The sequence below is a fragment of the Pygocentrus nattereri genome, chromosome 19, assembly GCF_015220715.1.
Source record: "Pygocentrus nattereri isolate fPygNat1 chromosome 19, fPygNat1.pri, whole genome shotgun sequence".
Taxonomy (NCBI): Eukaryota; Metazoa; Chordata; class Actinopteri; order Characiformes; family Serrasalmidae; genus Pygocentrus; species Pygocentrus nattereri.
In genome coordinates, this window is record NC_051229.1 from 2,875,554 (window position 1) to 2,898,427 (window position 22,874).

The following is a 22,874-nucleotide window of genomic DNA, read 5'->3' on the forward strand; positions in this document are numbered from 1 at the left end:
TGCAACGTGGCGTTGGTGGATGGAACGAGACATGATGTCCCAGATGTGCTCAATCGGATTCAGGTCTGGGGAACGGGCGGGCCGGTCCATAGCTTCAATGCCTTCATCTTGCAGGAACTGCTGACACACTCCAGCCACATGAGGTCTAGCATTGTCCTGCATTAGGAGGAACCCAGGGCCAACCGCACCAGCATATGGTCTCACAAGGGGTCTGAGGATCTCATCTCGGTACCTAATGGCAGTCAGGCTACCTCTGGCGAGCACATGGAGGGCTGAGCGGCCCTCCAAAGAAATGCCACCCCATACCATTACTGACCCACTGCCAAACCGGTCATGCTGAAGGACGTTACAGGCAGCAGATCGCTCTCCACGGCGTCTCCAGACTCTGTCACGTCTGTCACATGTGCTCAGTGTGAACCTGCTTTCATCTGTGAAGATCACAGGGCGCCAGTGGTGAATTTGCCAATCCTGGTGTTCTCTGGCAAATGCCAAGCGTCCTGCACGGCGTGAGGCTGTGAGCACAACCCCCATCTGTGGACGTCGGGCCCTCATACCATCCTCATGGAGTCGGTTTCTAACCGTTTGTGCAGACACATGCACATTTGTGGCCTGCTGGAGGTCATTCTGCAGGGCTCTGGCAGCTCCTCCTGTTCCTCCTTGCACAAAGGTGGAGGTAGCGGTCCTGCTGCTGGGTTGTTGCCCTCCTACGGCCTCCTCCACGTCTCCTGGTGTACTGGCCTGTCTCCTGGTAGCGCCTCCAGCCTCTGGACACTACGCTGACAGACACAGCAAACCTTCTTGCCACAGCTCGCATTGATGTGCCGTCCTGGATGAGCTGCACTACCTGAGCCTCTTGTGTGGGTTGTAGAGTCCGTCTCCTGCTACCACGAGTGTGAAAGACGACCAACATTCAAAAGTGACCAAAACATCAGCCAGAAAGCAGAAAGGTACTGAGAAGTGGTCTGTGGTCCCACCTGCAGAACCACTCCTTTATTGAGTGTGTCTTGCTAATCGCCAATAACTTCCACCTGTTGTCTGTTCCATTTGCACAACAGCTGTGAAATTGATTGTCAGTGTTGCTTCCTAAGTGGACAGTTTGATTTCACAGAAGTTTGATTTACTGGGAGTTATATTGTGTTGTTTAAGTGTTCCCTTTATGTATATATAAATAAAACACACACACACACACACACACACACACACACACACACAGTGTGAGGATATTATATGCAGTTTGTGTAATATATAAATAAACCAAACACTTCAACTTGATAAGATTGAAAACTGTGAAAGACCATGTTGAGTAACTTTCTCGTACTCAACTCAAAATACAAAGGTGGTTCCTTTTGTTCCAAAAGCTGCTAGAAACAAACTGTCTAATTTTACACAAACTTCGTTTCTCAGCTTCTCAGGTACATCTGGAAAACATCTTGGTGTCACAGTAGATCCTGATCTGGCCTCTCACCCAGAGATAACCTGTATCACTAGAATAGTCTTCTTGCATCACTGCACTAAGGCCAAATGAAGAAATGCACGCCTAGTTTGTTTTTCAGTTTAGGGGGAACTCCACCAATTAAAATCTGTAAAATTAAAAGGTTAAGATGTAAATAAAGTCGTTCAGGGTGTTCTGGTGTGAAACGCTCGGTTCTAGAGAGTCAGAACTGTTCACAGTGGTGGTGATAGGAACCAGACGTCCCCCTCTAAAAGCTCCTCACGGAACGTTCCTACATGAAATGGTTCTGAATTCACTGCCTGAGAAGTTAGTTCGAGAATATTTTGGCCTAAAACATTTTCAAACTCTGTTCATGGTGGAGGGATACGTGTAGGGTGTTGTGAGGCAAAATAGTCCACAGCAAAAATGTATTATTTCCCGATTTATCACCATTTTACCATCAACACTCCACGTAAAGCTCAGAAGACTCGTGTAGGTTCTCTGGTGGTTCTGGATGGTAAATAAAGTGTCTATATCTGTGTTGTAGTCATGGCGACGCCTGGTTCCCATCACCACCACTGTAAAGACGTCTGAACCGTCTCACACCAAACCCTCTGGATCCCTCTGTTGACATCTCAGTATCATAATAAGGCCACGTATCAAATATAACAGAAAAGATCTGCCACGTCTTCATGGATTTCACTGTTTAAATGTTCAGATTGTGAAAGCACAGAGAAAAAGGGTCAAGTGGTCATCAATGTAATGTGAGATACAATGGCAATGCATACAGTCTATATACACATTATGTATACATAATGTTCAGCCTACCACTATAAATAGGCATCACAATTATATTTAACATAAAAAAGTTTATTTTTTAAGTTATATATCTATATATCGAATGAAAAGCAACTCATTACATCAATCCCACCTAATTTCAAACAAGTACTTATTTACAGTCATACAAGAACTACATCCATGAGGAAATCTACACGGTTCTCAAGCAACCAGGAGAATCATATATGCTGCAACAGGAAGAATCAGTGGGGTCCAATCACAGACAGGCTGGTGCAGCCATGCTCCAGAGCAACATCAGCGAAGCGGACTTCAGCGGAAGTCTTCTCGTCATGCATCGTGCTCCCCAGTCAGATTCTCGAAACATCAATAAATACAAATGAAAGAACTGACCGTCGCAGGCGGCGTGCCGTGTCATCTCCCGTGCAATCACACAAAAATATCCACATCAATAAAGGAACTTTTTTTTTTTTTCTTTTAGAACGTGTGTCTCTGCTTACAGGTCCTGCTGCTTTCAGGCCGTTTTAGACCTCCTTTACTTTCCCATTGTGGGCAAATCCATTGCTGTAGTGGACAGCGCCATTGTCCAAGTGTTTCCCGTTGGCCACCGCCACCGCCTCGCCGTTAGTAAAGCCGTTCTGCTTGGGTTTCTGCTCCTTGGAGGCCGGAAGCCTCTTCCCCCTCACGTAAGCCTGGATCCAGAAGTTGGAGAAGAGCACGAAGAAGAACATGCCGTAGATCCAGATGAGGTGGATGAAGATGGGCACCTGGTAGTCACACTTCTCCATGAAGTAATACTGAGAGATGTGGATGGACACCACGATGAACTGAGTCTGCAGAGCGGAAACAAAGCAGAGAGAAACTAAATCAGCAGTCTATCGTGGGCAGGGGTTTGGGACCATCGTGAACGGGGTGGAACGTTCTAGATTCTAAGTGATCACACAGAGGACAGCACACCGACAAAATGTGCGGGTTAACCCTGATGGAAATCTGACCTATGGCCATATATGCAGATGTGTATCATAAAGCGTCGGGCATGTATTTCAATATACATGTACCTATATGTAATGTACATACACTTCTATAGGGATCGTATATCTGTGCCTAATGCATGATGAAGACCTATAAGCTTGATGCGTAGACCATACATATGTATGTCTGATAGGAGGGGGAACACATGCATAATATATGGATCACATGTTGTCTGTTTGATATGTCCAATACAAACACAAAGTTTTTTTTAAAGCAAAAACAAAACAAACAAATATGCAATAAAAAGGTATATTATTTAACATGTAAGAACCATGTCAAGTTTTCCGTCGTATATTGTTAAATGTTTTACACATATATTCATATACATGTTGATATATGACTGTATACACACACACGCACATGCGCACACACACACACGCACGCACGCACACACACACACACACACACACGACACCGTTTTATCTTATTTTATTTTTTATGCGGTCACAAGCCTCCACGATGCGGTGCTGAAGCTGGTTGTTTGTTGCAGATTTCTCAGCATACACAGTTTGTTTGAGATGATCTCAGAGATAAAAGAATAATAAAATAAAAAATAAAATAAAATGTGTCCTGAGACTTTCAACTCGCCCTCTATACAGACACACATACACAATATACATGTGTAGATTCTGAAATGGCCCATTTCAAATACGATGTCCATAAGCTGGATATGCTACTGGATACCACTGGAAATGCACATGTGCTAATATGTGGGTTTCAATCATACGATATATATTGTCATATCAGATTTCTGTAGGACTATGGGTGTTGTCGTTTGTTGGGTTGGTGTGCTCTGGCCTTTAATAAGAAGACTTGGCCCAAGTTGAGTTCAATAAGCAACAGTTGGGCAAAAAAAAAGCACTTACCCCAAAAGGAACCAGTCAGCTGAGACACATTTGGTTGCTTCATGTTTCAGCTAGCAAGTACTAGAGGCTAATTAGCTTGTTGCTATCTGCAGGCCTAAATCTTCACCGACTTGTCTCAAACTGTGTGGGGTTCAGCATCTGACAGACTTGATTATATGGTTTCTGACTCTGTATGACTCACTGTTACCTGTAAACATGGACTGAGGTACATTATGTTGGGTTTTGAGACCATGTGATGGTTTAGGGGGGCAGTCTTGGGCTGGAGGTTAGGGAACCAGCCCTGTACCCGGAAGGTTGCCGGTTCAATCCCCAGAGCAGACAGTCCATGACTGAAGTGCCCTTGAACAAGACGCCTAACCCCCAACTGCTGTGGATTGGGCTGCCCACCGCTCCGGGCAAGTGTGCTCACTGCCCCCTAGTGTGCATCTTCACTAGTGTGTATGTGGGTGTTTCACTGCACGGATGGGTTAAATGCGGAGGTCTAATTCCACAGTGTGCAAACACAGTGACCAATGGTTCTAAATTCTAGTTAGTACCAAGCAGAGTCTAGAACACTCATACTAACAGACAACAACGTTTAGGAGTACAGAGGAACATTCAGAACCACACAAGAGAACATTTTCATTCAAACACTGCTGAAAAACAGCCTGGACCCGCATGAATTCCATGCAGGTCTAAACTCGTTAACGCTGGTCAAGTGTTGGCCTGTTGCTGGTTTAGCTGGTCACCCAGCACGGTCATACTGGTTGACCTGCATACCAGCATCCAAAACACAACATACGCTGGTCTTGCTGGTCTATGCTGGTTTTTTCTAGCAGGGCTGTTACTTAAACTATATAGACAAAAATATTGGGACACCCAACGTTACACCTATAGCTTTTATGACTCCCAGTCTTAATCCACAGGCATTAATATGGAGCCGGTCCATCTTTGCAGCTCTAACAGCTACCATTCTTCTGGGAAGCTTTCTACAGGATGTTGGAGCGTGTCTGTGGGAATTTTTGCCCATTTTTCTAGAAGAGCATTTGTGAGGTCAGACACTGATGTCGGATGAGAGGGTCTGGCTCACAATTTCTGTTCTAGTTCATCCCAAAGGTGTTGGATGGGGTTGAGGTCAGGACTCTGTGAGGGCCAGTCAAGCTCTTCCACACCAATGCTGGAGCATTAAGATTCCCCTTCACTGGAACTAAGGGTTCTAGGCCGACCCCTGAAAAACAGCCCGATATCATTATCCCTCCTCCACCAAACTTTACAGCTGGCACAGTGCAGTCAGGCAGGTAGCGTTCTCCTGGCTTTCTCCAAACCCAGACTCGTCCATCAGACTGACAGATGGAGAAGCTGATTCATCACTCCACAGAATATGTTTCCACTGCTCCAGAGTCCAGTGGTTGCGCTTTACACCACTTCGTCTGGTGCTTGGCATTGCGCATTTTGGTCTTAGGCTTGTGTGCAGCTGCACAGCCATAGAAACCCATTTTGTGAGGCTCCTAATATCCAGTTCTTTTGCTGATGTTTCTTTCAGAGGCAATTTGGAACTCTTCAGTAAGTGATTCAACCAAAGATAGACCCCACTGTGAGTTTGCATGGTCTACTGCTTCGTGGAAGGGCTGTTGTTGCTTCTAGATGCTTCTATTTCACAATAACAGCACTTACAGTTGACAGGGGCAGCTCAAGCATTTGATCCACCTGTTAGCAATGGGTGTGGCTGAAACATCTAGACTCAAAAAGGAGGAGCGTCCCAATACTTTGCACTGGAGGCTAATATATGGACATACAAATGCAGCCAACATGTCATATATGACCAGATTACAGCTGTGATAAGGAGAAAACTAAGTTTGATAGTTTTGCAAAACTATCACTTTAAGGAAATGGACACTAACCAACTGGATTGCAGTCATGTATTTCTTCCACCACAGATACTTCTGGAAGCGTGGTCCGGCTGCAGAGAGGCCGTAGTAGGTGTACATGATGACATGGACCACAGCATTCACCATCGCATGGAAGCAGCCCATCCCACCAGCTGCAATTCAAATACAGAGGGTGGTCAAAAACAAGGGAAATATTCACATTAATACAGATCAAGTAACCACATCTGCCTGTTTTGTTTACATCTTAAATCATATATAGAAATGATAAAGTATTAGATATAGATAGGTAGAATGATCGTCGATAGAGAGATAGAGAGATAGATAGACAGACAGACAGACGGAATGAGATAGATAGAGAGATAGATATAGAAAGATGGATGAAAAGAGAGATAGATGAAAAGAGATAGACAGACAGATAGATAGACGGAAAGAGAGATAGAGAGATGGAGAGATGGATGAAAAGGGACAGACAGACAGACAGACAGACAGACAGACAGACAGACAGACAGACAGACAGACAGAGAGAGAGAGAGAGAGAGAGAGAGAGAGAGAGAGAGAGAGAGAGAGAGAGAGAGAGAGAGAGAGAGAGAGAGAGAGAGAGAGATGGATGAAAAGAGAGATAGATGAAAAGACATGGATAGACGAAAAGAGATAGACAGACACAGACAGATAGACGGAAAGAGAGAGATGGAGGAAAAGAGATAGACAGACCGACAGACGGACGGAAAGAGAGATGGAGAGATACTTTATTAATCCTGAAGGAAATTTAGCAGCCAGCAGCAGAGACACAGTACAGTAACAGCAATAAGGGTGTAAACAATATAACAGGAAGACTAAATCTAGAGATCCAGTCTACAGGCAGAGAAACAAACAGAAAAACACAACAGTCTGTAATCAGATCTATAACCTGAGAAGACGCAGTGCAGTAAGGACTGGACGAGGAGGCGCAGGTAACGGCGTATAATGACCACCGAATGAATAAATACGTGCAGAAATTGGTACCAAGATAAAGTGTCCAGTGTCCAGATGTGCAGATGGAAGAAACCAAGATTAAGCCTGGAGGGTGAAACGGATGAAAGTGTGCTGCGGAGCTGAAACGGCGATACTGGTCATCTGACGTCTGAATATTGTCGGTGCTTTAGTCCATGTTTATAGAGAACAGCGAGTCATACAAACACGGACGAAAGTGTCAGAACGGGGAAGAAAGGGGATTTAAGGGGCTTTGAACGTGGCGTGGTTGTTGGTGCCAGACGGGCTGGTCTGAGTATCTCAGAAGCTGCTGATCTGCTGGGATTTTCACACACAACCATCTCTAGGGTTTACAGAGAACGGTCCGGAAAAGAGGAAACATCCAGTGAGCGGTCAGTTATGTGGACGAAAATGCCTTGTTGATGTGAGAGGTCAGAGGAGAACGGGCAGACTGGTTCCAGATGATAGAAAGGCAGCAGGAACTCAAATAACCAACCAAAATATATAATTTTTACATTGTGAACGGTCTGAAACGCTTGGAATAAAATCTTACAGTATAGTAATGCGCATTATAATTTTGTTGCTATGGTAACTTTTTTTTTTTTTTTTTTATTTTTAAAGTATGCACTCACTTTGTGGGCGAAAATAAAATGTTTGGGCTAACATGTCAAAACGAAAGAAGCGCAAAGCCAGAGCACCAATCAGGGCGCAGCGGTCACTTTGTTTAGAGCTGGTTTTGACCTGTTGGTCATACCGACGTTCTATTAAAAGACTGGTTTACCAAGAGAGACGCTGGAGGACTTTCACCTGAAATGAGTTCATGAAGCCAGTCTGGTTATAAAAATGATAACAGGACATCAGAGCCAGAATTCCTCTTTTAGTACTTTTACTTTATACTTAAGTACATTTGAAGGGAAATACTTTAGTACTTTTACTCAAGTGGAGGTCTAAAGGGAGGAACTTCTACTTTTACTGGAGAAACAAAAAATTTGAATTTTTCACTGAACTTTGTGCTTAAAATCGTCAGTATTGAAGCACATCTTCAAGGCTTCCTTCGGCCTCCTCCACACAAACTCCAGCGAACACCGAAGAGAAACAGGCAGTGACTCATCCCAGATTATTACTTTCTTCCACTGCTCTAATAAGATTTTAATGTGTTTTGTTACAGTTTAATCTGGACGGACAGCGCTAATGCAATATAAATGACTGCTGTAGCAACACAGTTCATATTATCTGAAAGAGAAAAGGCGGATTCATGCTTTGATCCAGTCGTGTGCTCAGCCTGTCCACTTTAATCACTGATCCAGATCATCAAGCATCATCTCTTACTCACGCGGTTTAATCTGCATGCACAGCAGCAAACATTACACTGTCTGTCTCCTCTATTTTACATATCACTGCTGAACAAAACCTTGTATCTCCATATTTGTCATATTTTAGTTTTTGACATAATTTAGAAAGGCCTGTTGCCCTTCACATGGTGTACAAATTTCATGATAAAAGGAAAAAAGGAAACGGCCCAAAAGGCCTTGGAAAAAAGTCTGGTTCCATTGACTTGCATTAAAATGAAACCATGTTTTTTCCTTCTCCTGTAAAATCACCATTCTGGAGATACGAGGTTTTGTTCTGACAGCAGTGATATGTTTTTAATGCATTATGCTGCAACAACTCAAAGGTTGAGTGCATTTTCAGATGTTAGAATTGACAAAACATTGTTTTTAATATATTTTAATATTTTCTGCATTTTAATCATCTAATATATTAATTGTGTTAACAAGCAACTGAACACTAATAAATAGCTGATCAGCCAATCACACGGCCGCAACTCACTGCATTTAGGCATGTAGAGGTGGTCAAGACGACTTGCTGAAGTGCAGACCGAGCATCAGAACGGAATTCAAATAACCAACCAACAAAAAATTTTTATATATATATATATATATATATATATATATATATATATATATATATATATATATATATATATATATATATATATATATATATATATATATAAAAAATTTTTTGTGAACATTTTTTTTTACATTGTGTGAACATTTCATGAACGGTCTGAAACGCTTGGAATAAAATCTTACAGTATAGTAATGCACATTATAATTTTGTTGCTATGGTAACTTTTTTTTTTTTTTTTTTTAAAGTATTCACTCACTTTGTGGGCCAAAATAAAATGTTTGGGCCATTTTCAAACATGAGTCTACTTACATTCATGTATTCAGTGCATTAAAAAAAAATTATAATTTTTATTTATTTATAAAATGATATAAATATATAACCATTTAAAATATAAATTACTCCTGTTGCTCTACTGCTGCTGTAATTCTGTGAATTTCCCCACTGTGGGACTAATAAAGGATTACCTTATCTTATCTTATTTATTGTTAAGTTAGTGTAGAGGTTTGCGCCCCCTTGTGGCCAACTTCAGCAAAATGACTGGCTCAGGAGACGTAAACCACACCACAGTCACTGATGCAGATTTTCTTGTTTGGCACTGAGCCCCAAACGACGATGACAGAAACGATATCATGAAACCTTCCGAAAACTCACCAGGAGTGAGAGTGATGCCCCACCACCAGGACCAGGGCATGAAGGAGTGGTGAAAGACGTGCAGGAACGTCACCTGGCTGTGCTTCTTCCTCAGCACAAAAAACACCTGCAGGAATGTTTGCACTTGGTAAATGACCTCGGAGCAACCAATAAACGCAGATACAGGGGTGTCCAGTCCTGGTCCTGGAGATCTACCAGCCCGGAGAGCTCAGACAGAACCAGACTACTGCAGCATGGAAGACCTCCAGGACAGGAAATGGACATAAATTCATTCATTGGCCACTTTATCAGAAACACCTCCTACACCAAATAAGTGAAGAACTTGGAGACTGTAACTGTAAACCTACAAGGGAGCCCTATATGTCAGGTGTTTCCGATAAAATGGCCAGTGAGTGCAGATACAAAGAAGGAGCCTCTAATACTGTAGAACTTATGAAAATGCTTCTTCGCTGCAGGAAAATTTCATGCTGGACAAACAGAAATGGAACAAAATGACTTCATGCTAAGAAATCTTGTTCTATTAAAAGTTTATAACTTTTCCTTCTTCAAGAACAGGCAAGTTCACTGACCAGGCATAAGATTATGACCGCCTTATGATAACATAATGAGCAGGTACTGTTTGGGTGGTGGGTCATTCTCAGCACTGCAATAATACTGATGTGGTGGTGGTGTGTTAGTGTGTGTTGTGCTGGTGCAAGTGGATCAGACACAGCAGTGCTGCTGGAGTTTTTAAACACCTCAGCATCACTGCTGGACTGAGAATCGTCCACCAACCAAAAATATCCAGCCGACAGCGGCCTGTGGGCAGCGTCCTGTGGCCACTGATGAAGGACTAGAGGACGACCAACACAAACACAAAAGGTGGACCGACAAGGTAGGAGTGTCTAATAGAGTGGACAGTGAGTGGACACAGTGTTTCAAAACTCCAGCAGCACTGCTGTGTCTGATCCACTCAGACCAGCACAACACAGACTAACACACCACCACCACGTCAGTGTTACCGCAGTGCTGAGAATGACCCACCACCCAAACAGTACCTGCTCTGTGAGGGTCCATGGGGGTCCTGACCACTGAAGAACAGGGTAACAGGGTATCAGAGAAACAGATGGATTACAGTCTGTAACTGTAGAACTACAGAGTGCAGCTCTACAGCAGGTCAAGGAGGTGGTCATCATGTCATGCCTGATCGGTGTATATGGTTATGAAAAAGGTTAAGGGAGAAGAATTGATTCTTACAGTGTCCAGAAGTTCAATGTATTTTGAGAAGTAGAACATGTAGGCTGCCCGAACCATCTGTAGAAATAAAAACGTGAAGCGTTAAGACCGTTCATGGCATCAATACAGTAGAACACAGAGTCATAATCAGCGCATGGGATGTGCAGCGCAGTCTGTATATGAATGGACACGTTCGGTTGGCTCTGGACCCCCATGGACCCTCACAGAGCAGGTACTGTTTGGGTGGTGGGTCATTCTCAGCACTGCAGTAACATTGACGTGGTGGTGGTGGTGGTGGTGTGTTAGTGTGTGTTGTGCTGGTACGAGTGGATCAGACACAGCACTATTGTTACAAATCAAAAGCTTTTATTATTTTTTTAATTTATTTATTTTCAAACAGCTTTTCTAGGAATCCTCTTATTTTAACAGCCGATTTGGTCCGACTCTGAAGACGAGACGACGCTAAATTCCCAAACTGTCGTCGCCACTGAGCAGCTTTTCAGTCGGCAGCTGTGACGGAAGAACAGCTGAACAACCTGGAATCAGCCAGAAATGAACCCAACACCATTCGCCAAACTAAACGGGCTGTAAGAAGCTTTACAGACCGGCTGGAACAAAACAACATTAATACTGATCTGGACAAACTGACCAAACTGAGCTGAACCTGATATTGGCTCAGTTTTACGGCTCAGTCTGATTTGGTCCGACTCTGAAGATCAGACCCGTCTGGCGAATGGTGTTGGGTTCATTTCTGGCTGATTCCAGGTTGTTCAGCTGTTCTTCTGTCACAGCTGCCGACTGAAAAGCTGCTCAGTGGAGACGACAGTTTGGGAATTTAGTGTAAGGAGCTGGAGAACGAACTGCCGGCTGAGCAGTGAGTGGGCGGAGCTCTCTGACGTAGCAGAGTAACGCATTTACTTCACGTTAAATATCAACAAAATATGCAAATGTTGTGCAAACTTCTGCATCACACAGATGCTGCTGCTTACTCTGAGGGCCTGTGGACTGCTGGTCGGGTCGATGAGGTCACATCTCCAGGTGTAGGTTGTCCCCCAACCAGACATCAAAAACTGAGGAGCAGAGATGGAGAAAAACAGGAGCTATTAAAGTTTAGATAAATGCGCTCGGTTGGATGGCATTTCTTCCCTCAGTGTGTTCCATATGGCCTTGATCTGATAGATTAGATGTTGTCCTTGACTTCCTGTTAACTCATCACACACACACCCACACACACACACACACACCACTACTGTGGAATCTGTGCTCGCTTCAGCGTGTCAAATACAGGCCAGTCACTTTCTTTCATCAACGTCAGAGACACGGCAAAGTACATTTCACCTTTAGGTCTGTCAAAATCTAACTCTCTCAAAGCCTGAGACTTTCTCTCTAAACAGCTTTTATCCTGGATTCTGTCCATTTTACGCCCCCCCCCCCCCCACCCCAAATATGTGGGGAAACGTTATTACAAACACCTACTTGGATTTACGCCAACTGGCTACTTTATTAGAAAGACCTACCTTTTGCTTATACTGACTGACCACTTTATTAAGGAGAAGGAGGACGAGAAGGAGGACGAGAAGGAGGACGAGAAGGAGGACGAGAAGGAGGACGAGAAGGAGGACGAGAAGGAGGACGAGAAGGAGGACGAGAAGGAGGACATCAGCCAGAAAGCAGTAAATACATCATCAAAAAGTGGTTTGAACTTGCAGTCAAATCCAAACATCTGCCCAACACTGATCCCTTTTTAAAGTGCAGATACCGATATAATTCTCATATTTCGCTTCCCTATTCATATTCCTATACTGCATCATCATCATGCAAACTGACAATCTCTCATCGATGTAGTAATCCAGTAACTGAGTTTAGCCAATTAGCTGTGACAGCCCAACGTCATCATAGTGTGGAGATATTCATACTGATCTATTCAAACCATAAAAACAGTACTACCAGCTAAGAAACTGACAAAAAGAGTGTGTGAGTGTGTGTGATCTGTTTCTGTATCAGAAAGAAAAAAAATTAAAACACTCACCTCATAAACAATGTAGGCATTGAAGAACACCATGAAGAAGTTGTAGATGACCATGGCTATTTGGAGGTTGTATGGTTTGCGGTTGGCCATGAAACGCGGCCCAGCGTACAGTACAAAAAACACATAACCCAGCAGAATCAGGGTCATCTGGACAGGACCCTGCATTAAAGGGTAGTCCCGCACTCGGGCATCTGAGGACACACAGATAAAGATCAATTACATTCACTGTGCATGTTATTATAAACCTCTACCTCATACTTCCACTCACTGGCCAATTTACTGGAAACACCTACTGTGCAGTTCCACTCACTGGCCAATTTATTGGAAACACCTACTGTGTAGCTCCACTCACTGGCCAATTTACTAGAAACACCTACTGTGCACCTCTCCATGGATCACCACCTTATTGTGGTGGAGGGGTTTGCGTGCTTGAATGATCCTAGGAGCTATGTTGTCTGGAGCAAAAGCTCCTGGTAGGGTCTCCCATGGCAAACTGGTCCTAGGTGACAGGTCAGACAAAGTATGATCCATAATAACCCCTATGAAAAGACAAAAACAGGACTTGTGTACCCGGGGCCTTACCCTGGAGCCAGGCCTGGGGGAGGGGCTCACCAGCGAGCGTCTGGTGGCCGGGCATTTACTCATGGTGCCCGGCCGAGAGATACCGGCTAGATATAGTCGGCTCACCTCAACACACAGCTTGGGCTCTGGGTCCAATCTCCTTGAGAGGGGCTGGAATTTATTCTTTTCTGGAGTTGCCCATGGTGAGAGGCGGTGGGCAGGTGTGGGCTCTCACATAGCCCCTCGACTTGGTGCCTGTATGTTGGGGTTTTCTCCAGGGGACGAGAGGGTAGCTTCCCTACGCTTTTGGGTTGGGGAACGGGTCTTGACTGCTGTCTGTGCTTATGCACCGAACAGCAGTTCAGAGTACCCAGCCTTCTTAGAGTCCTTGGGATTGACTTTGTAGTTGTGTCATCGGACATGCGGCCATGTGTTTGGGACACTCGGGTAAAGAGAGGAGCTGAGCTGTCAACTGATCACCACCTGGTGGTGAGTTGGATCAGGTGGTGGGGGAAGATGCCGGTCAGACCAGGCAAGCCCAAACGCATAGTGAGGGTTTGCTGGGAACATCTGGCAGAAGACCCTGTCAGATTGATCTTCAACTCACACCTCCATCAGAACTTTGACCAGATATCAGGGGAGGTGAGGGACATTGACTCAGAATGGGCCATGTTCCGTTCCTCCATTGTTGAAGCGGCTGACTGTAGCTGTGGCCGTAAGGTAGTTGGTGCCTGTCGGGGCGGTAATCCTCGAACCCGGTGGTGGACACCCCAGGTGAGAGATGCCGTCAAGCTGAAGGAGTCCTACCAGCCATGGTTGGCCTGTGGGACACCAGAGGCAGCTGGCAGGTATCGACAGGCCAAGCGATCTGCGGCTTCAGTCGTCGCCAAGGCAAAAACCCATGTATGGGAGGAGTTTGATGAGGCCTTGGAAAGTGACTAAGCCGGCTCCGAAAAGATTCTGGCAAACCGTCAGGCGACTCAGAAGGGGAAAGCAGTGTGCCACTAGCACTGTATATAGTGGAGATGGTGTGCTGCTGACTTCGACTGAAGACGTCATTGGGCGGTGGAAGGAATACTTTGAGGACCTTTTCAATCCCACCGACACGTTCTCCAGTGAGGAGGCTGAGTCTGGGGACATGGGAATAGGCTTGTCCATTACTGAGGCCGAAGTCGCTAAGGTAGTTAAGAAGCTCCTTTGTGGCAAGGCTCCAGGGGTGGATGAGATCCGCCCTGAGTTCCTCAAGGCTCTGGATGTTGTGGGGCTGTCTTGGCTGACACGCCTTTTCAACATTGCGTGGACATCGGGGGTGGTGCCACTGGATTGGCAGACTGGGGTGGTGGTGCCTCTTTTTAAAAAAGGGGACCGGAGGGTGTGTTCCAACTACAGGGGAATCACACTCCTCAGCCTCGCTGGTAAGGTGTATGCAGGGGTACTGGAGAAGAGAGTCCGGCTTATAGTTGAACCTCAGATCCAGGAGGAGCAGTGCGGGTTCCGCCCTGGTCGTGGAACACTGGACCAACTCTTCACCCTCTCCAGGATCCTAGAGGGTTCATGGGAGTTTGCCCAACCACTCCACATGTGCTTTGTGGATCTGGAGAAGGCATTCGACTGTGTTCCCCGGGGTATTCTGTGGGAGGTGCTTCGGGAGTACGGGGTACATGGCTCTTTGCTACGAGCCATTCAGGCCCTGTACAAACAAAGCAGGAGTTTGGTTCGCATAGCCGGCAGCAAGTCAGACTCGTTCCCAGTGAGAGTTGGACTCCGTCAGGGCTGCCCACCGATTCTATTCATAATTTTTATGGATAGAATTTCTAGGTGCAGTCAGGGGATGGAGGGTGTCCGGTTTGGTGACCTCAGGGTCACATCGCTGCTGTTTGCAGATGATGTGGTCCTATTGGGGACATCAGGCTGCGAAATTCACCTATCACCTAATTCACCCTCACCTATGGTCATGAGCTTTGGGTAATGACCGAAAGAATAAGATCGCGAATACAAGCGGCCGAAATGAGTTTCCTCCGCAGGGTGTCTGGACTCTCCCTTAGAGATAGGGTGAGAAGTTCGGTCATCCGGGAGGGACTCGGAGTAGAGCCGCTGCTTCATGTCGAGAGGGGCCAGCTGAGGTGGTTCGGGCATCTGGTTAGGATGCCTCCTGGACGCCTCCCTCGGGAGGTGTCACAGGCAAGTCCACCTGGGAGGAGACCCCGGGGAAGACCCAGGACACGCTGGTGTGACTATCACCCAGCTGGCCTGGGAGCGCCTCGGAATCCCCCTTGGAGAGCTAGCGGAAGTGGCTGGGGAAAGGGAGGTCTGGGCCTCATTGCTTAGGATGCTGCCCCCGCGACCCGAACCCCAGAGAAGCGGAAGATAATGGGTGGATGGATGGACCTACTGTGCAGTTCCACTCACTGGCCAATTTACTGGAAACACCTACGTTGTAGCTCCACTCACTGGCCAATTTACTGGAAACACCTACTGTGCAGTTCCACTCACTGGCCAATTTAATGGAAACACCGTCTTTGTAGTTCCACTCACTGGCCAATTTACTAGAAAGGGCAGTCCCACACTCGGGCATCTGAGAAGTACCCATCTTGTGCTTGTATTAACTGGCCACTTTATTAGAAACACTTACCCTGTGTTTCCACTAACTGGCCAATTACTAGGAACACCTACATACCTTGTGCTTCCACTAAGTGGCCACTTTATTAGAAACACCTACCTTATAGTTCCACTATATAGCTGTATTACAGACTGATACTGTCCACTTTATCCCATTCATCATTATAAAGAGATCACCACAGGATCACTGCAGATACTTCTGGGTAGTGGACCTTTCGCAGCTCAGCAGTAACACAGACATTGTGGTGGAACTCCATTAATGGACAGGGTTGAGGGAAGGGTGGCTGATAAAACAGTGAAGCTACAGCCTCTAAATGTAGCAAGGTGGAGCTACAAGAAAGGGGGTTTCTAATAAACTGGCCAGGAGTGTACATCATAGCTTTAGGTGGTTTAATCATGAATACTGATGCAGCAACCCTGTTGTCACCTCAGTGGTTTTGTAAATAATGAAACAGCCTCTTGAAATTGGCTTAAGATAAAAACAATCGCACAGTTAAACTCAAAGCACCATAAATCGCGTTCGTGATGGTCAGGGAGGCACACTCACCTGTTCTTTTGAGGAGATAGTCGTAAAACTTCATGATGTTGGCGATAATCTCCCCCATCCTTTCTTCTTTCCGCTCAGACAACCAATAAAACTGGAAAGGAGCAGATGGAGAGGAGTCAGAAGTGGCACAGCAGGCAGTTTTGATAGTGAACAGATCAGAGCTACTTAACAGCTGATGGGGATTTACGTTATCATGGACACAGCAGTGTGTGAGTAAACACGGACAGGCACGCTAAACCAAACAGGAAACACCTGGCCAGGTGCAGCACATAATACTGTATCTGAGCTGCGCTCGACCTGATCCAGTCATAGAGAGCAGAGCCAGCAAAAACAGGCCACCAAGAGAAGCTATAGGTTCCATTCATGTTAATGCAGTATAAACTTAAAGGGAAAGTCCAGCGATGTTTCAAAATGTATGCATAATCAAACGGTTCAAATGTAAACGGAGCCGTTCAGAGTGGTTTGGTGTGAAACTTTGTGGTGATGGGAACCAGACGTCTCCCTCTAAAAGCTCCTCACAGAAAGTTCCTACATGAACTGGTTACGAATTCACTGGCTGATGCCCGAGACGCTGTTTTACCATAGTTTTGGGAAATTTGGCCTAATACATATTTTTAAAATATGTTCATGGGGCAGGGCGTTGTGAGGCAAGGAAAACTGATTATTCCAGATTTTCCACTATTTCCCCATCACCATCGTTCCATATAAAGCTCAGAAGACTCGTGTAGGTTCTCTGGTGGTTCTGGATGGTAAATAAAGTGTCTATATCTGTGTTGTAGTCATGGCGACGTCTGGTTCCCATCACCACCACTGTAAAGACGTCTGAACCATTTCACACCAAACCCACTGAATCTCTATGTTTACACCACAAACACTGAGTTATGGAGAAATTTTAAAAAATTGGTGGAACTGCCCTTTGATATAAGAAGGCCTAGTAAAACAGGAATACAGAGGTTTACATCTGTGCTTAAGTCACATTCATATCTAGGTTTACATGTAAATGTAGACAAAACAAGAGCCCAAAAGGGGTTCTTTGTCATGACACTATAGGAGAACCATTTTTGGTTCCCTAAAGAGCCTTTCTTTATAGAACCATCCATTGAAAGTTTTCTAAATGAGATGCGCCGGTGAACAGAACATCTAGATCCAAGTCCTAGATCAATGAAAGGAAAGAAGGTATGCAAACACGCTTAGAACCATTTAGGAACCTTTACTTTAAAAGACAAGACTAAAAAAAAATAAAATCTGGCTTTTTAATGATGGATCACCGAAACACCTTGACATTACAGTTCAGTCCAAAACTACTGCATCTAGGAAACTGTCGGAACAAAACCTCGTATCTCCATTTTTGTCGTTTTCCAGTTTTTGATGTAACCTGAAAATGCCTGTTGTCCTTTAAATACGGTGTAAATTTCATGGTGATTGGACCAAAAGAAACTACCCAAAATGACTTGGAAAGACGTCTGGTTCCATTGACTTACATTAAAAGTAGAGTAGGTTTTTTCCTTCTCCATTTTGGAGATACGAGGTTTTCTTCTGACAACAGCGACATGGAGGTTTAGATGTTAAAGCAACGCTCCAGCAACTATAAAAAAACTAATTGAGCCGGTTTCTTGGACATGGATTAAACATTGGTTTGGACTAAAGTGCAGTGCTAATGGTGAATCACCATTGAAAATGAACTGTCGTCTGTGTTTAGGCTTAATCTGGGGCCGGGAAACAGGCCCATCAACTGCAAATGCACTGATAATAGAAACCTATGGGCAGGTGTTTCTGCGTCTGCCCATTAACATCTATTACTTGACTGTTTCAACTGAGTCACTTTTCTGTTCCAAGTACATTTGGAGCGGGAATTCAGACGGATACATTAAAAAAAATCCATTTATTTCCGTCATCCCAACACTAAACAACCTTAATACGTCTATTAACAGCTCCTATTATCACATATGCAGAAAGAAGAGCTTCATTCCAAACATGTTACAGTCACTGGAGTTGTATGAATATGGAGTAACACCAGTGACGGTGACTCCAGTGACAGAGTTAAAACTGAGGATTGTGTAAACTGACTGGCTCGTTGGCTGGTCAGGTGACCTTGTGCAACTGTTTAAAATCAGTCATAAAAATGATATAAATGCCATTATTTTGACCCAATATTAGTTACCCAGCCATTAAAGCTCATAACACCGGTGACACATAGAAGTTCTGAGCTGTCTGATAAACAAAATTATTAATAAATGAATAAACAAATGTATTAATAATTTATTAATTTCATTCATTTATCAATCCGTTTGTTTATCGTCTCATGGAAGCCAATCATGCCTGAGATGCTGCCTCTCTGATGAGCCTCGACTCAAAGAAGCAGTTTAATGGAGCTGAAAATCCTGTGTTAGAATGTAAAATAAGAGTCCTGATAACACCAGAGACCAAAATCTCTGACAGATGAATTTTTTAAATACATTAAACTCTTTAAATGAGCCGTTTTACTGATGCAGGCTATGAAACAGGTTAAAGAGAAATCAGAGAAATCCCAAGGGAAATGTGTTATTTAGTCTTAGGTCGACTGTGTACCGACTTCTGGAGCCGTGTCTAATATTTTAAGCATCTTTTTAAGCCCCGCAGCCTTTGTGACACGGTTTCCTCTCCAAACGGAGGATGAGCCGTGCCATACCTGCTGCTGCCAGACGTCAGGCTGAAATTTGCTGGAGTTGCCCTTTAATTCCAGAATGCAAGGCTCCGTAATGGAGTTTAAGGGCGCTCCTACAGAGGCCCGTATAACACGGGGCAGTGATGCCGAACGCTCGCGGTGCTCACTGTGGCCTCAGTGATTAGTCACACAGGGCGTGAGTCCGTCCCAAACACGTGTGTGCGCTCAGCTAGTCCAATCAAACATGTCAAACTGGATGGACCCTGTCACTGACATAACCACATATCAGCAGCACTGGCTCATCGCATGTGGGTCAAAGGTGATCTGTGAGAAAATCAGATGACAGCAGTGAAGAACGTGACCTAGAACATGACTCACGTCCGTCTACGGCTGCTCTACAGAACTGACCCTCCTGAGTGGTGTTGGGTGTTAATGAAGACCAGCTTAATCAGGTAGACGGGAGCACACACACACACACACACACACACACTCTTAAAAAGGACTGTTCTTCAAGGGTTCTTTAGTAAAGAGAACGGGTCCATAGAAACCTGAACACACAAAGGACCATTCACATGCTTAAAGGGTTCTTTGTGGTGAAATGGTTCTTCAGAGTGATGGAGAATGTGTTGTATAGGGTTCTGTATAGCACCAAAACCTCTCTTTTGTTGCTACTAGCCCAATATCTTAACAACAGCAGAACCCTGCTTGGAGGGGTTCTATCTAGAACCATATACATCACATTCTTCATCAGTCTGAAAAACCATTTCACCATGTAAAGAACGCTTTAAGCATGCAAATGGTTCCTTGAGTGTTGATGGGTCTATACAGAAACAATAACCCTTAAAAGAACCATCTTACTTAAGGAAGAATTTCTAGAAGAGCTGTCCAGATCGGTTCTACATTAGTACCAAAAAATCTTTTCACTCATAACAATAACAGAACCTTTTCTGGTGCTATTCTGGTGCTATTCTTTTAAGGGTTCTATCTAGAACCACATACATCACATTCTCCATCAATCTGAAGAACCATTTCACCATAAAGAACACTTTGAGGATGTAAATGGTTCCTTGAGTGTTGATGGTTCTATACAGAAACAACGCCTTCACTAAAGAACCCTTGAAGAACCATCTTATTTAAGGAAGAATTTCTAGAAAAGCTGTCCGGATCGGTTCTACAGAGTACTAAAAAAAGCTTTCCACAATAATGGAACCTTTTCTGGTGCTATATAGAACCCTTATAAAGGTTCTATTTAGAACTATGTACATCACATTCTCCATCAACCCAGAGAACCATTTCACCATGCAAACCACGCTTTTGGGTGTTCATGGTTCTATACAGAAGCACTGACTTTAGTAAAGAACCCTTGAAGAACCATCAGTTCTGTATAGTAGAAAAGAAAAACTGGACTTGTAACAATATTGGAACCTTTTCTGGTGCTACATAGAACCCTTAAAAAAACCACATGTACAACAGTTTCTCCATCATGGAGAAGAACCAGTTAACCATGCAACCGGTTCAGTGAAGAGCCACGGTTCTATATATGCCTTTCTTAACAAACTCTTGAAGAACCCCCTTCTTTAAAGTACGTACGTGTGTAACATAAAGGCACCAAGTGTTCTTGGGAGACAGAACCACCGAAGAACCGTTCCATGAATGGGTCTGTGAATGTGAAGAACCTTTTAAAGGATGCCTGAGAGCCTCCACATACTATAAAAGGTCCTACACCGAGTGCAGTGGATCTGTACATGAGAACCCTTCCTAAGCTTATCATGTAAAGAGTCCATGCTGACTCTTTCCCCCTGTCAAGAACCATTTGGGAACCTTAAGGAACCTTAAGGAACTGATCAAATGAGACAAAAGGAAAGATTCCTAACTAGTTAAATGGAGTTCTAGACTAGAAGCAAGCAGATCACACTAAGCTCAAATGGGAATGAACTTTAGGCCAACATAAGGTTCTAATTACGCCTAAAACAGCCAGTCACTGGAATGAAAAGGTTCTGTCAGGAGATAAAAGGCTGAAATGAGTGCCGTGCGACTGCTGCCTCACCTCCTCCTCCTCCTCCTCCTCATAGTGTAAGCATGAGCCTAAACCTGACCAAAGCAAAGCCAGTCGGACTGGTGAGGTGAAGAGAGGAGCTCACAGACAGGCAGTGATGATAAAGACTACAGATACAGGCTCGGATAAACAAGAGGGTATCTAGAAAAAGAGAAACTGAAAGGGAAGAACGTTCATCTCTGGAGTTCTTTGGACTTTAAAATCTCTCCTGAAGCAGCTCAGGTGTCACAAAAGCTGGCAAACGAACGAGTTCAAGCAGAGACAGTGTGGAAAAGCGAAGTGAAGTGAGAAAACCACTGAGGAACCTTGCCTCACCTGTTAAAGCCCACTCTCCAATCCTTCACCCTCTGAGCCCCTCCAGCTTTCAAAATCTCCAAAGTGTACTCCAAAACAGAGGAGTGGAAGGCCCACCCCGGACTACAGCAGCTACTTTCTCAGACTTTTCCTCCTGTCGCTTTGAAGCTCCCTCCAAACCAGCCGGTCCTTCATTAAAAGCAGCTCCCAGCAAAACTGGCTTAGCTCAGCAGTGACAGGCCAGAGAGTGACTGAATTCCCCAATTTAAACATGAGCACCAGCCACACTTTCTATAAGACTACACCCACCAGTTTCTGGACCACACCCTGCTTTTAGCTGTCTGGCCCCGCCCACCTCAGAGCACCCCATTGGCTGCCTTCCTGAGCCAGCTTCACCCATAGGCCTCCAAGAGCATGGCTGGGGTTTTATTATTCTGAAGAAGTGGGCGAGAAAAAGGCAGCGCTGAGTGGTTTGACTGTGAAAAGCTTCATTGTTCGATGGCAGCGGTCAGTCGGGGGCAAGGATGGGCCGCTTCCAGAGAGAGAGCAGCACGAAAAATGGCAAACAATGCCAACATGACAAAGGGCTCACTGAAAAGGCCGAAAGAAAACGACAAGAAGAATTAGTGCCGCGTGGGGTTTGGATTCCTCCGCTGACCTCTATTGACCTCCACTGACCTCCACTGAAAAATACATCTTAGGTGTGCTGTTTTCTTAAAGGGGGTTTAAATGAGTGCATATGTTATCCAAATTGGGTGTCAGTGTGGGTTCAAATTTCAAGTTTATTTGTCATTTGCACAACATGTCAGGACATTTATTCACTGAAATGCTTGCGGTGAGGCTCAAATAATCACTATAGAAAGTAAATAAGTAGAGTAAAATATATGTATATATAAAAAAAAGAAATATATTAAATTATACACAAAATATAGACACAATATACACAACATAGACACAATATACACCCACTGACCACTTTACTGTTATGTTCAGTTGCTTGTTAACACAAATAGCTGATCAGCCAATCACACGGCCGCAGCTCACTGCATTTAGGCCTGTAGAGGTGGTCAAGACGACTTGCTGAAGTGCAGACCGAGCATCAGAACGGGGAAGAAAGGGGATTTAAGGGGCTTTGAACGTGGCGTGGTTGTTGGTGCCAGACGGGCTGGTCTGAGTATTTCAGAAACTGCTGATCTGCTGGGATTTTCACGCACAACCATCTCTAGGGTTCACAGAGAACGGTCCGAAAAAGAGGAAATATCCAGTGAGCGGTCAGTTGTGTGGACGAAAATGCCTTGTTGATGTGAGAGGTCAGAGGAGAATGGGCAGACTGGTTCCAGATGATAGAAAGGAACCAGGAACTCAAATAACCAACCAGAATC

General features: G+C 44.6%; 1 protein-coding gene across 2 annotated transcripts; it reads right to left on the reverse strand.

The window, feature by feature from the left end:
• Positions 1-2,121: 2,121 nt before the first annotated feature.
• Positions 2,122-21,808, reverse strand: elovl1a (ELOVL fatty acid elongase 1a). 2 transcript variants are annotated; one of them, XM_017716967.2, is made up of 8 exons: positions 21,514-21,807; positions 16,499-16,589; positions 12,772-12,962; positions 11,732-11,812; positions 10,764-10,820; positions 9,528-9,633; positions 6,006-6,145; positions 2,122-3,060 (listed from the first exon to the last, which is right to left on the reverse strand). In XM_017716967.2, exons 2-8 carry the CDS (start codon positions 16,554-16,556, stop codon positions 2,752-2,754), a joined length of 942 nt encoding a protein of 313 aa, XP_017572456.1. In that variant the 5' UTR covers positions 16,557-16,589; positions 21,514-21,807; the 3' UTR covers positions 2,122-2,751. The 2 variants fall into 2 exon arrangements, with proteins under 2 accessions (XP_017572456.1, XP_017572458.1); XM_017716969.2 differs by lacking the exon at positions 10,764-10,820 and having other exon boundaries at positions 21,514-21,808.
• Between the last annotated feature and the right edge of the window lie 1,066 nt (positions 21,809-22,874).

Coding starts and splice junctions, on each gene's coding strand:
- elovl1a (XM_017716967.2), bottom strand. CDS start 16,556: ATGGGGGAGATTATCGCCAACATCATGAAGTTTTACGACTATCTCCTC. Junction 12,963..16,498: donor CTATCTCCTCAAAAGAACAG/GTGAGTGTGCCT, acceptor GTGTGTCCTCAG/ATGCCCGAGTGCGGGACTAC. Junction 6,146..9,527: donor GGGCATCACTCTCACTCCTG/GTGAGTTTTCGG, acceptor TTTGAATTGCAG/CTGGTGGGATGGGCTGCTTC.